The following is a 12,034-nucleotide window of genomic DNA, read 5'->3' on the forward strand; positions in this document are numbered from 1 at the left end:
GCTTTAATAATGAAAAAGACTCAACTGTTGCAGCTCATTCATGTTTTTGTACTGACTGGAACAAAGTCAGTTCTCTGTTAAATTCATTCTAAAAGCACTTTGCAGTTAAAGTGAATGCAAAGATGCTAGTGGATGCTAACAGGTGCTCATTTGCTTTAGGTGTTGCAAATTAAAGTGAAGAGTGTGTCAGCTTGATTGGTTAATTTGCACTCATCCTGAAGTTGTATGATTACACTTCAGACACAAACTGTACAGAGAAAATGACAGCTGTCTGGAGGAAATATACCACACATGGTATGTTGGCAGCTACCGCTTACGCCTGTACAATATAAGATACTTGGCGGAGCAAGTTTACACAGACTGCACAAACAGTGTCGAGGAGTTCACTACATATGAACTTATGATTAACACCAAATCTTCAAAGCAAACTGACTATACTTGAGTCCGGGGAAGTACCGGAAGTAAACAAGTCGGCATTAATGCGGTGGCGACTCCCTACTGTATGTGCACATTGGAATGCATGTTGTCCTAAGAAGTGTACATTTTTCTACTTTTCCATTTACTTTCCATGACACGTTACGTTTACAACACTGTCTGGGAAACGTCAGTTATCAGCTGCTCCAACAGTACTGACAATCTTTGGTAAAAAACTGCATGTGAAATACACAAGTCATTGCTTTATGAAGAGTGGCCCTGTCTGAGACCATACACTGTACATAGATTCTGTGAGCAGAGGACCAGGATGTTCGCATGACAGGCGATTAATGAATTCATGTTGAATACCTATGAAAAAACATTTAGTTTTTACTAATAAAACTGCTCTGTGGTAATTAAATGTGTTAAAGGTATTCTCATTCAGTTGAATGCAGGTACAGTTTATCTGGGACAGCGCGCGGTGGCCAGTAGAGGAACCACATGCTAAGTCACTTCTGCACTGGCTTCAACAGCCACGATGGTTGCCTGACGTGAAGGTTGCAGATTGAGCCATCTTGGAATCAGACATGATACTTTAGTTAATTATTTCAATAATAACCATCAAAGTAAATAAATTGCATTAATGTCAATGCCAATGTAAAATGATTGAATCCTTGTCCAAAATGAATCTCTGCATTTATGGACTTATTTATGTTTCACATACAACAAATGCAAATGAATGCGCAATGTCACAATAAAGTCTGTGGCTTGCAACTTGGAAAAGTCATGTTCACAACTATCTATGCACATTGACAGAATGTCTGCAGCTCCTGCAACCCCAGCAACATACTGCGAGGAGTCTGAAAATAGCTATAGTACGACAGTATATTTAGAATAATTCTAGTTCTGGTGCTTTGAGAGGTTCTGATACTTCGAATGTGAAAACTTGAATTCACACAGACCACAGTCTTCTCCATGAAAAACAAGAATACTAATGTTTTACAGCCTCATTTCAAGTGACAGTTTGATACTCAAAAGTTGAAACTATCACTTTAAGAATATAATGTATATGTTTTAGTTAAAACTGTTAACTAATGTTAATTGTGATTTTTACTACCACAGTTTGTGCCCCCACAGTTGGCACAATATTACTTTGTTTGTAGAAAGCATGAAAGCTGCAGAGCTGGTATCTGCTGTGTTACACTGAATACACACTGGGCTTGTTTGTAACTCATGTGAGGAACTTCAATGATAATCCACCTGAGAGCTGCCACCCCCGTCTCTGCCTTTGTTGAAAACTCCCAAGAGCCCTTTACTGAGTGGATCGTTCAACCTGGGCCATTTTGTTTTTAATGTTTATTCAACAATATGCATTATTCAAACATGGCAGAGTAGTGTGGTTTTCTTATGACCCTAAAAGCTTTTTTAACAATCCCATATCAAGTAATGTAATCATGCATTGCGTCTTCATAGCAACTGAGTAAAGTAATGCATTACTGTTCCTATTTCATCAGTCATATTACAGTTATATAACCTTTATTTTTGCAGAAGGCATCAAAAAGTTGCAATGTCTGGTCCTCGCCTAAAAGTTAAAATGGCTGTTGTCTGAAAAGGTAATCGAACAAGCACTGCAATTAGCCACTTTTACCATTTTTTATGGAAGGTGGGTGATATTCTACACCCAGTGGCCACTTTATTAAGTATACATATACAATCTAATGCAATACGATACAAATGCTCAGCCATAAAGTCTACTTTTCTTATGCCTATATGTTCCGTTTTTGTTGACGCTGTCATTGAGGTGTTAATTAACTTATATGTTGTAGCGTTGAGGTGATAGTGAGAGTGTTGTACTGGACTGAATTATATTCAGAGGTGTTTCTAATATCCTGCCCACCCCATGTAGGCTATATAAATGTAAAGGACAAAAAACATCTCTTAATATAAAATCCAGTACAACACTTCCACTAACTATGACCTTAGTAATACTAAACATATAATTGAATTAACACATTCCAAACAATGGAGCACAGAGCAAAAAGTGACGGGATTTAGGAAGGGATTAACAAATATTATAAAAAGACCCAAATCAACAGTGAACTAACAAGTATTGTGTGTGTGTGTGTGTGTGTGTGTGTGTGTGTGTGTGTGTGTAACAAACCCTAATATATCTCATACCTCTATTAAAACGTGATACTGTAAACATTATTATTGACATAACCCCAACCCCAACAAATGCACTATTTCCTCCTGTTTGTGTGACATTTTTGTTAAAAACTACATTGCCGTCTGTTTTAGGAAATCACTTACTCATTTAAAAAAATCAAACTATATAACTGTGAGCCATCTTTAAAGATATACTGTATGTCTTAAGTCGGAAGACATGGGCTTGGGACTGAGTGCCACAAACAGGGTAGGAAAGTACTAAGAGACAGACCCTGTAAACTGCTAGATTAACTACCCAGAAGTAATTTCTCCTGCTATATGACATCATCAAATATAATTTTGACACCACAAAGAATTATGGGAGATTAAAGTAACAGCAAAGGTGTGAAGATTTAGAGCTTAAATTACATTTCAGGAGTATAAAGCTTTTGCTTTATCTTTCTATCACTGTCTGTAGTATAATGGTCAATAAAAAATTTCATTTGTACAAAATTACTTACCTGTAATAAGTTTTTACTACAACATGATGAGGTTTTATAGAGGAGTAAAGTGTCTGACTGCAGTTTCCCTGCTGATTTTTGGCTGTTGACAACCGCAGCACTGTGGTAAAAATATTCTGCCGTCTGAGCCAGTTCTTCTCTCATTTCCAAAACAGCTGATTTCACACAGATGTTACAGAGGATCTCTTTTAGTCAAAAGGAAACTGTAGTCTAAACTGGATGCGTGATTGAGGTCCCTCCACTTGAGATAAAGATAATGTATTTCCCTCCCACCTCCCACTCAGTGATGCTGCGACACAGAGCCCAGAGGCGTACATGGACACAGGTCAAGTACATCCCACTCAGTGTCGCTTCCTCTTGGGTGATGAGTTGATCTGGCAGAACACGGCACGGCAGGTGGCTCGCATACCAGAGATCCTCATTTAGCAGAAACATGTAAAGGATGCTGTTCTCCAAGTGGGAGTAGCTGTGTGTTTGTTGTGTGTGCACTTTGTGTGTGTGTGTGTGTGTGTGTGTGTGTAGGCGGCTGTGCAAAATCACTGGATGCTTGCTAAAGAATGGGACTATTTACCTGCCTGTCAGTCTTCAAGGAGAAAAGCTGTTTTATTCATGGACAGGTAATGAGGTTCATTTGTGCATTTTTCAAATTTTTGTATTCTAATTTGATATTAAGCTATTAATGCTAATGAGAATGAATAAAACAGATAAATACATAGGCTGCATATGCATATGTCTAAATCTATGTAGACATACCATGCAGTTGGTATAAGCCTATCTTAGAGCATTAAGGAAAATCTGTTTTGTGACGTTACATCATTTATATGCAAATCTACATATGCAGCAACACATTCCACAATCTAATCAGATTTTGTCATTATTGGAAGCTGTGGTGTGAAAAAATGAAGGTTCAAGCATGAATTCCTCCTGAACATTATGGACACGTGTCTGTTTATACATGCGATATGGGAGAAGTGACATTCCCTTTAGATTTAGTGTAAAAGTAAATAAATGTTTTCTACAATAGATAACAGTTTGACATCTTATATAATTAGGGCCCGAGCAGCAAAGCAAAAGCGAAGGAACTGAAACTGAAGGAAATATTATTATTTTATTCATCAATGAATCGCATTTTTGGCGGCCGCAACTTGTGCATGAACTCATGAAACTCGGCAGTGGCGGAAATGTACGTATTATATGAGTCACGCATATGGGTGTGGCAGAATGGCTTGATCACACCCCATAAACGCAGCCCCAACGGCATGTTTTATTGATAATATATGAAAATAAATATGTGCATGTATCATGAGAAGACGGACAAAAAAACCTAACTCCTTCTAGGGAATTGATCGAATCGACAGTCAGTGCAATCTAATCTTGATTAAAAGTTGTGCTCTTTGTGGCTGTGCGTTAAACGGTGTGTCTGTGGTGTTTTGTTGAATTTCGATGATTCATCATTAAACAGGACGTTTTCATAACCTCAGTGTACTTTGTCCAATCTGCAACAAACTTCACATGTTTGATAAGAGACTCCTAGCGCCACCAACTGGAATCAGGTTGTAAACCTTAAAAGGGGGTTGTGATCTGGTTTATGTGAAATTTTCACAGAGTGGTCTACACAGTGTCTGTGCATTAAGTTTGTATTATTTATTTTATATAATATATGTGATAACTGTGGAGGCTGTCTGGACAACTGGTTGGAGATCCTGGGGTAGACTCAGAACACACTGGAGGGATTATACCGTATACCTTATGTGGCTTGGAAAGGTTTTGGGATCCTCAGGAGAAGCTGGAGGTTGTGGCTGGTTAGCTGAGCCTGCTGCCTCTGTGACCTGCCCCCAGGTAAGCATCAGAAATGAATGAAGCCCATCAAAATAGTGGGTATTGTTATACAATTTAGGTTAGCATGCATTTACTAGCATACTATGCCTATAGTATATTTCCCAAGTGTAGAAGTAATTGCATTTTGTTTCCACGTATGTAAAAGGTAATGATACTCTAGTAACCACCTTCCTTCCTTTGTACAGTATCACTTCCTGCCACTCACAGCACAGTACCGCCAGCTCCCACTGCATCAGCCTTTCAAGTCCCCCGCCCTCCCCGGTAGCAATAATCAGTGCAGTCAGGGGGAAATTTATATAAAAAAGGGGCATTATAAGGTTCGGGGCTAGAATAAAAACATTTGGGACTATAGTCCCTAATGCCCAAGGCTGTCAGGACCCCTGCTCTTGAGCTCCGCTGTGATAACTCTGTTTCTTTTTTAGTTGGCATACAATACCTCAGGGGCAGCTTCGGTTGCCTGCCTCATGCTATGCTGTTGCATCTAGCTCTCCCCGGTTTAATGGTACTTTTACTAAAGTTTGCCTAAAACTGCTAGAAATGTACGAGGTGGGTGGACGGGAGGACTTTCTACTCTTTAAAAGAGTTTGGGAGAGTCATTGGTGTGTCCTTGCTGCTGACAGCTGGTGTTACTCAGACTCTGCAGCAGAGACGAGGGAAAGTAGAGAGGCTACTGTGGAAATATGCCGTCATGCAGTTTTAAGCAATTCTTCCTTTTTTGTGTGCTTTTTCTCTACTTCCTAATATGAACACAAAGAAATTGTAATATTGTGGAGTAACACTTCAAAGATTTTTTTTTTTTTTTTTAAAACTATACAGCTCATTTAGTTGTCTAAAATAAACTACATCAAAAACAGAAGTCGTGCTTTATTTTCAGAAGCATTTTTATTTAGAGACGACAGTTTCAGCTGCCTGAATCGTCACTGTGGTGGGATCAACTTCTGACAAGTGCCAAGTCCTAGAAGAAAAGAAAACTAGTGGTGCATATTTGCAAATAAAATTCTGATTAAATTGCCAAGTGATTGCCACACAGACAAACTGGGGCTGTGAGGGGTCAGTTGGTCGCTATGGTCTGTTGGTAATCCAGCCCCTGCCACAGGTTTTCTGTCATTTAGTTTGATTAAACACATGTTTTTGTTTACAGTATATTGCACTCATGGTGTGTAGTTTTTAAAAAGTAACACCTGAGTGAAGAGAAGTGCCTCATTGTGTGGTTGGGTGTGGTCAGTGTCACAATTACACCCCCAATAACACAACACCCTGAACTGCAAACAAGAAGGAAAATAACAAGACACTTTGAGTCTTGAGTATAATAAGGCTGTAATATTACAGGTTGACAGCCTTTGCCAGGGGGATATAATCCAAGACACTTAAGTAGCAATCACAAAAATTCAATTTCAAAATTAATTTCAAGATATTTCAGATAGAAATAACAGAAATATTAGTGCTTTGGATTTTTCCCTCTCGTTTGCAGTTGTCGCGGCTCGCTTTTACACACTTTTTATTTATAAAATAGTTTTCTTCTTTTCAGACACCCTGAAGTTCACTTCTGCTTCACTGCAGCAAGGTGAGAAGGTAAACTACTGGAGGTCAGCAAAAACAAGATTTTCAGCTGCTGTTAAGTTGTTCTTAACGATATGCTAAAACTAGATCTGACACAGGGCCCCTCTGCAAGACAGGGCCATGAGATTAAGTAATAATGCAGGATCCACCTGAACCGATATATCACTTCGGAGGTGCAAATTCCAGAACAAATTTACATTTATTCTAATTATGTACAAGCGTTTGACATACAGTCAACCTGGGACTTTTGGGGCAGTTGGAGCCATTAAGAACTGGGCAACTGCCCAGTTTCATCTTCAACTCAACTAGATTTATTACATCATATGCATTTAATTTAAAATCACATCAATTCAAGTTGTATAATGAAACAGCTTTTACTTTGAGGATATCCCTATTTTCCACTGCTTTAAATATGACTTTCCATATCAAATGTCTTGCAACTTTTGAATTCAACTTAAACTCCATCAATATCATACATAATTTTGCCTTACTTTGGCAAACACAGCTCCACTCAGACCAAACTGTGGAATCTGACAAACTGTCAAAAACTGACACGCTGTGAAATATGCACGAGAAGCAGTGCAGCAGCTGAATTGGTGCAGTGTGTTTCACAGGATATCACTGGGCGGATTGAAAACCGACTAAATGATGCAGAAAACAGATCTTAATGGTCGCCATTTGCTTATCTACAATTGTTGACTCCTTTGCAAAGAATAAAAGGAGGCTTGTGACAGTCGCTCATTAGCCTCTCCCCACAGACACAAATGTATCAAAATGAGCAAGATTTGGGTTCATAATTAATTCAGGCTCGGCAGATAATGTGGCCTTATGTTGCAGCCGTTGTGACTGAGATGCAGCATTCATGCCTCAGTAAGCAGGGAAAGTCTTGCTTGTTGTTTTTGCCTACATAATAAAGTGCTGGTTTTCTGTGATGAAACCTGTCAATAAATTGACAAAAACTGGTTATGCAGAGGTTATCTGTTTTTCCTTTTTTTCTTTTGAGAGTACAGCATGCAAAAAATAAATAAAAATAAAAGTTTGACTGGATGCTGATTTCATTCAGACTCCCTGTAGCTAATATGTCATGAAAATGTGCAACTAACTTTCTTTTCAGTCATTAAAATTCAATTTCAGTTCTCAGGGTAATCAAACTTTTCTCTCTAGGTAAAAGCAATTTGAGACAAGAAGCCTTTGTGTTCTGTGCCTCATATACGGCCATATTAGAGTTTTTAGAGTGTCTCTCTGTAATAGAAATGGTCAATACTAATACTGCGTACTGCCAGCATGCCGAACGCAGTGTTTCTAGCGACAGCACCCTTGATGGTGAGCACCCTTATTTAAGGTACACTACACACACAGTTGACACTTTTGGCAAATACATTTCAATCAGATTTAGCTATTTAAGTTGAAGCATGAAAGCACAGTCCGCCCACCCACACACCTGCTGTCATCGCATACAAGTCGGCAGATCTGTTCCGATGTGAAAAATGCATCACTTGGTTATGCTTTGCTTCCAGTCGTCGAGAGAGGAAAAAATAAAGGACTTATACAAGGTAAAACCAGGCGGAGGAGGTAATAGGATTTATTTTTCTGTCTTCTTTTAGTGGATTTTTAACAAAACTGTTCCTCTTTTCCAATTAATGATGAAAAGCACTGGTAAAAGACTGGTGGTGGATTTTGGGTAAGTGAAGGTTCACGGTGTCGAACCAGAGAACTGGCTCATGTGCTATAAAAAGGGGGAACACCACTTCAGATTCTCCAGTCAGAGCCACCAACAGCCTTTCACAAAACTGATGATAATTGCCAGGTGTGTTAACCCTCATGTGTGCACAAAGAGCGCACACCAGCATGTAACCCAGTCCAGATGGCGTACAGTAGAGTACAGTATGCATAAATACACTTCTCCCTCTGGGACTGGAACGAAACCTGACATTTGCCGTGCTTTAGTGCCTCTGTGGGGTAGCAGCGCATACACTGTGCTTTTAATCCAGCCTGCCATTTTTAAAAAATGTCCTTGCAAGCTCTCTCTCGTCTCTCCCCCTAGCCCTTGAGGAATGATGCACCTTGAAAATAATCTTTAAAAAAGATTGTGTGCATACCTTGAGAGCAAGCGGAACTATTTGTTAGAGGTGCAACACAGGGTAATATATCCCAAAGGGACAGTTTTATAGGAGCGTTAATGTTTGCGTGTCTACCTTGATGGGTGGTTGTTTGTGGACCTGGAGAACTGCATACACAGGTCTACATATAGCACACAAACAGTGCTATATATTGAAAAAGACATTTTCCCGCACTGCTTTTAAGTAAAGAATATGCATGTGGTTATGCATACTGTAAGTAAGCTTAGTCACTTGAGCGTGCATCTGTACAGTACCTTGATAGCAGAGGTGGCGATCTGGAGGTGGTGCAGTCGCCTCAGGGTGCTCTCTCGATCTGTGAAGTAGGAAGCGGCCAGCTGATGGAGCAGCTCCAGAGACACCACTGAGCTGTTGCTGTTACCCTCCGACTTCTTATTCAGCTTCTGCTTGTCCAGGAAAATGGTCAAAGACTCCTCTCCTGTGGATCAATAATCAATCAATAAATCCAGTCTTTAAGCTCTATTTTGTATGATTATTTGACAGTGTTGAAAATTCTTCTGGAATCTTATCTACGAAAGAATTGAATCCTCTGCTTACAGGGGGAAGATTACTGACGGGTCACTTCCATTATGACATTACACTGTGCCAGAGCAACAGGCTGATGATGTTATCCTTGGAAGAACTCAAGTGACATTCTGCGTCTGACATTTCTTTGGCAGACCTTCACTGTCTCACTGTGGTTTTGTGGTTTGTCTGCTGTGATGCACATAATGTATCATTTGCTTTTGCTTCGCTCCCTTTCATCACACAATTATAGAACCATTAACAAAGCCAAACCTAAAGACAATGGGTTGTGTTTTTCTGTGTCCTCTGAGGGTGTTACGTAACATGCTTGTGGCTCCAAGCGATAACTGAAAGGGAGAATTAGGTCTGTTTCAGTATGTGATTTTTTAAAAAAAAAAAAAGCTGATGAGAGAAATATGAAGTTTCTCATGAAATCAAGTTTCTTATTTTAAAAGATACTAATTAAAAAGGGCAATGAGTGACTGCCAGTGTTGCTGACCAATGCCAGTCACTTGTCTGTTACCTAAATAGCTGCTGACATGGCTCTGTGTCTTTGCTAGAAATGTTCCAAGCTCCCCCTGAAATAGCCAACAAGCGCTCTTCATTTGGTTCGGTTTCAGTTTCGAAGCAGCATTTGGAAGTGCAGAATTAGACACTGAAAGGTCTGATAAGGATTTAGCATTTTAAGTTAATTGTTGGACAGATAGCCTATAGGCATATACGGAAATGAATCAGAATTCATACATTTTCATTGTCATTCTTACATTCTCCAGTTGTAAAAATGTATGGCCGTTACACACAAATAAAAAAATTGTTTCAATATTTTGTCAACTAAAATGTTCTTCTTCTGTTATGTCCTGACCAGGGGCCGTTTCCTCGATGTTTTGCCTCAATATCAGTCTTGAGTCTGCCTAGATAGACTAGCTATGGACTCCAAATCCAAACAAGAAAAGTCTTGGAGGAAAATGAGTTTATGGTTAGGCTTCATCTGTGGCGAGAAATCAGTTCAGCCAGTCAGCATTATAAGGCTCAAATATGTTTTGTGGCTCCTTTGATAAAAATATTGCTGTCCCCTGGCCTAGTAGCTAACTAGCAGAAGCAAGCTAATACTAAAAATATCTAAATAAATGTCTGCTCGCCACAGTGTCACATTTGATAACATTTTTAAAACATTCAGCGGTGCTCTCATTGTGCCTTGTCTTGCTCGCTGTTTGTCAGTTTAAACAGGAAATAAATACATGGAGGAAGGTTTGAATGTGAAGCATGTTAACTTCAGCTTTTACTCCTAACTTGCTTGGTGGGGCATAATGTCAGCAGAGTTTGGTGGAAATGTAGATTATTGTCTCATCTCTGAAGTCTGAAGTCAAATCCTTAGAAAAGCAGGTGTGGAGGGGGTGAGCCGTTGTTATTGTAGTACACTATAACTGCCACAAGGTTTTAATAAAGAGTCATTGTATTGATTTGCCCTACACTAAGTGTGATATTAAATAAAACTGCCGTCCCATTTCTCTGTGTCCTTGATGTAACATGCTCATGGCTCTCTGCAATATTTTTAAAGGATAATTAGGTCTGTTTCAGTATGTGATTTCTTAAAGTTAAAAGTTTCTCATTAAGTTTTTTTATTTAAAGTTACTATTTTAAAAGAGCAATGAGTGATTGCAAGTCTTGTCAAAAGAGTAACATTAGTTGGGTTTAAACCCATGGTATTTGGCTAATAGTGACAATCGGGCTCTGTCTGAGATCACTCCCTATTATGGTGCACTATATTTAGCCTCCACCTCCTTATTTGACAGCCTAAATTCTGAGTGTGAAATATATACATGATGCAATGCCCTTAAAAATGTGTCCATGCAGTCTGAGGAAATATCTTGGATGGACATTTCAAGAATATTGTAGGACGAATTGTCATTCATGAACTTTTTCATTTGTGAGAGGGTGCTGCACCTCTTGCATTATGATCCTTATGCACAATTCACAATATTATTTCAATGTGATTTTCTTACTAAACCAATTTATGCATGATATGTATTTGTAATTAGCAAACAAAACCACAGCATTACAGTTACATAAGCACCATATGACGTTATGTCCGAGAAAGAATATGACAGTGTAGTTATCTTAATCACTAAAGTACACTTCTTAACTACAGTATGCCACTTTAATACTGATGGCACAGAGCTGCCACTCATGACAAACCCACAATTTTAAGTGCTGCTGACGGCTGAAAGCTGGATTTGAATCCCGTCCAAACCTTCCTGCCACAACAGACCAATACAGACTATGAAAACTGTTCTCAGTAGGCCTGCTCACAATGACTTTTCACACATTGCATTAAATATTGCAGTTGATATACTAATTGTTCATGAGTCACATTTTTTTTCTTTTTACGTAAAAAGTAATTTTGGGAGGTGTATGGGTGTGTAATGAGGGGGCAAACAATGTGCCACTGTTGAAGGTCTGCTGTGGTTTTGTTAGCTCAGGTCTTTTTTCTTTATTTATAGACCGGGCTCAGGTCGGACTCAGGCTCATTTAACTTCTCTCCTTTCATTGTCCCCATAGTGTATGTGTGTTTTTGCATGTACCAGCGCGAGCATCGCAGAGAGCTTTTTTAACTTCTCTCCTTTCATTGTCCCCATAGAGAGTGTGTGAGTGTGTGTGTTTTTGCAGCATCAGAGAGAGCTTAATTGGGGTCGATGTGAAAAATTGCAGACGTTGTCGGGCTGGGGCCGGGCTAGGTCTGGAATTGTTGGCCCGTGGAGGCCCCTAGCTGGCATTGGTGATGGGCCTGTGTCCATGGCAAACACTACCTTCTGCTAACAGTCCAATAATGTAATGCAACGCCTAAGTACCAAGTTTGTTTCTTTGCTTAGCTTCATCAACACTTGTTAGGGTTAGGCCGTAATATGCATACGT

General features: G+C 39.4%; 1 protein-coding gene across 2 annotated transcripts in view; it reads right to left on the reverse strand.

Moving 5' to 3' along the window:
- Positions 1-12,034, reverse strand: part of brinp2 (bone morphogenetic protein/retinoic acid inducible neural-specific 2) — a 221,019-nt gene that overhangs the window by 76,169 nt on the left and 132,816 nt on the right. For both annotated transcript variants that reach the window (XM_051402639.1, XM_051402617.1), the window contains one exon: positions 8,854-9,035. In XM_051402639.1, the coding sequence (XP_051258599.1) occupies positions 8,854-9,035 (182 nt within the window). The remainder of the gene's footprint in view (positions 1-8,853; positions 9,036-12,034) is intronic.

Source organism: Dicentrarchus labrax, unplaced genomic scaffold (genome assembly GCF_905237075.1).
Source record: "Dicentrarchus labrax unplaced genomic scaffold, dlabrax2021, whole genome shotgun sequence".
NCBI lineage: Eukaryota > Metazoa > Chordata > Actinopteri > Moronidae > Dicentrarchus > Dicentrarchus labrax.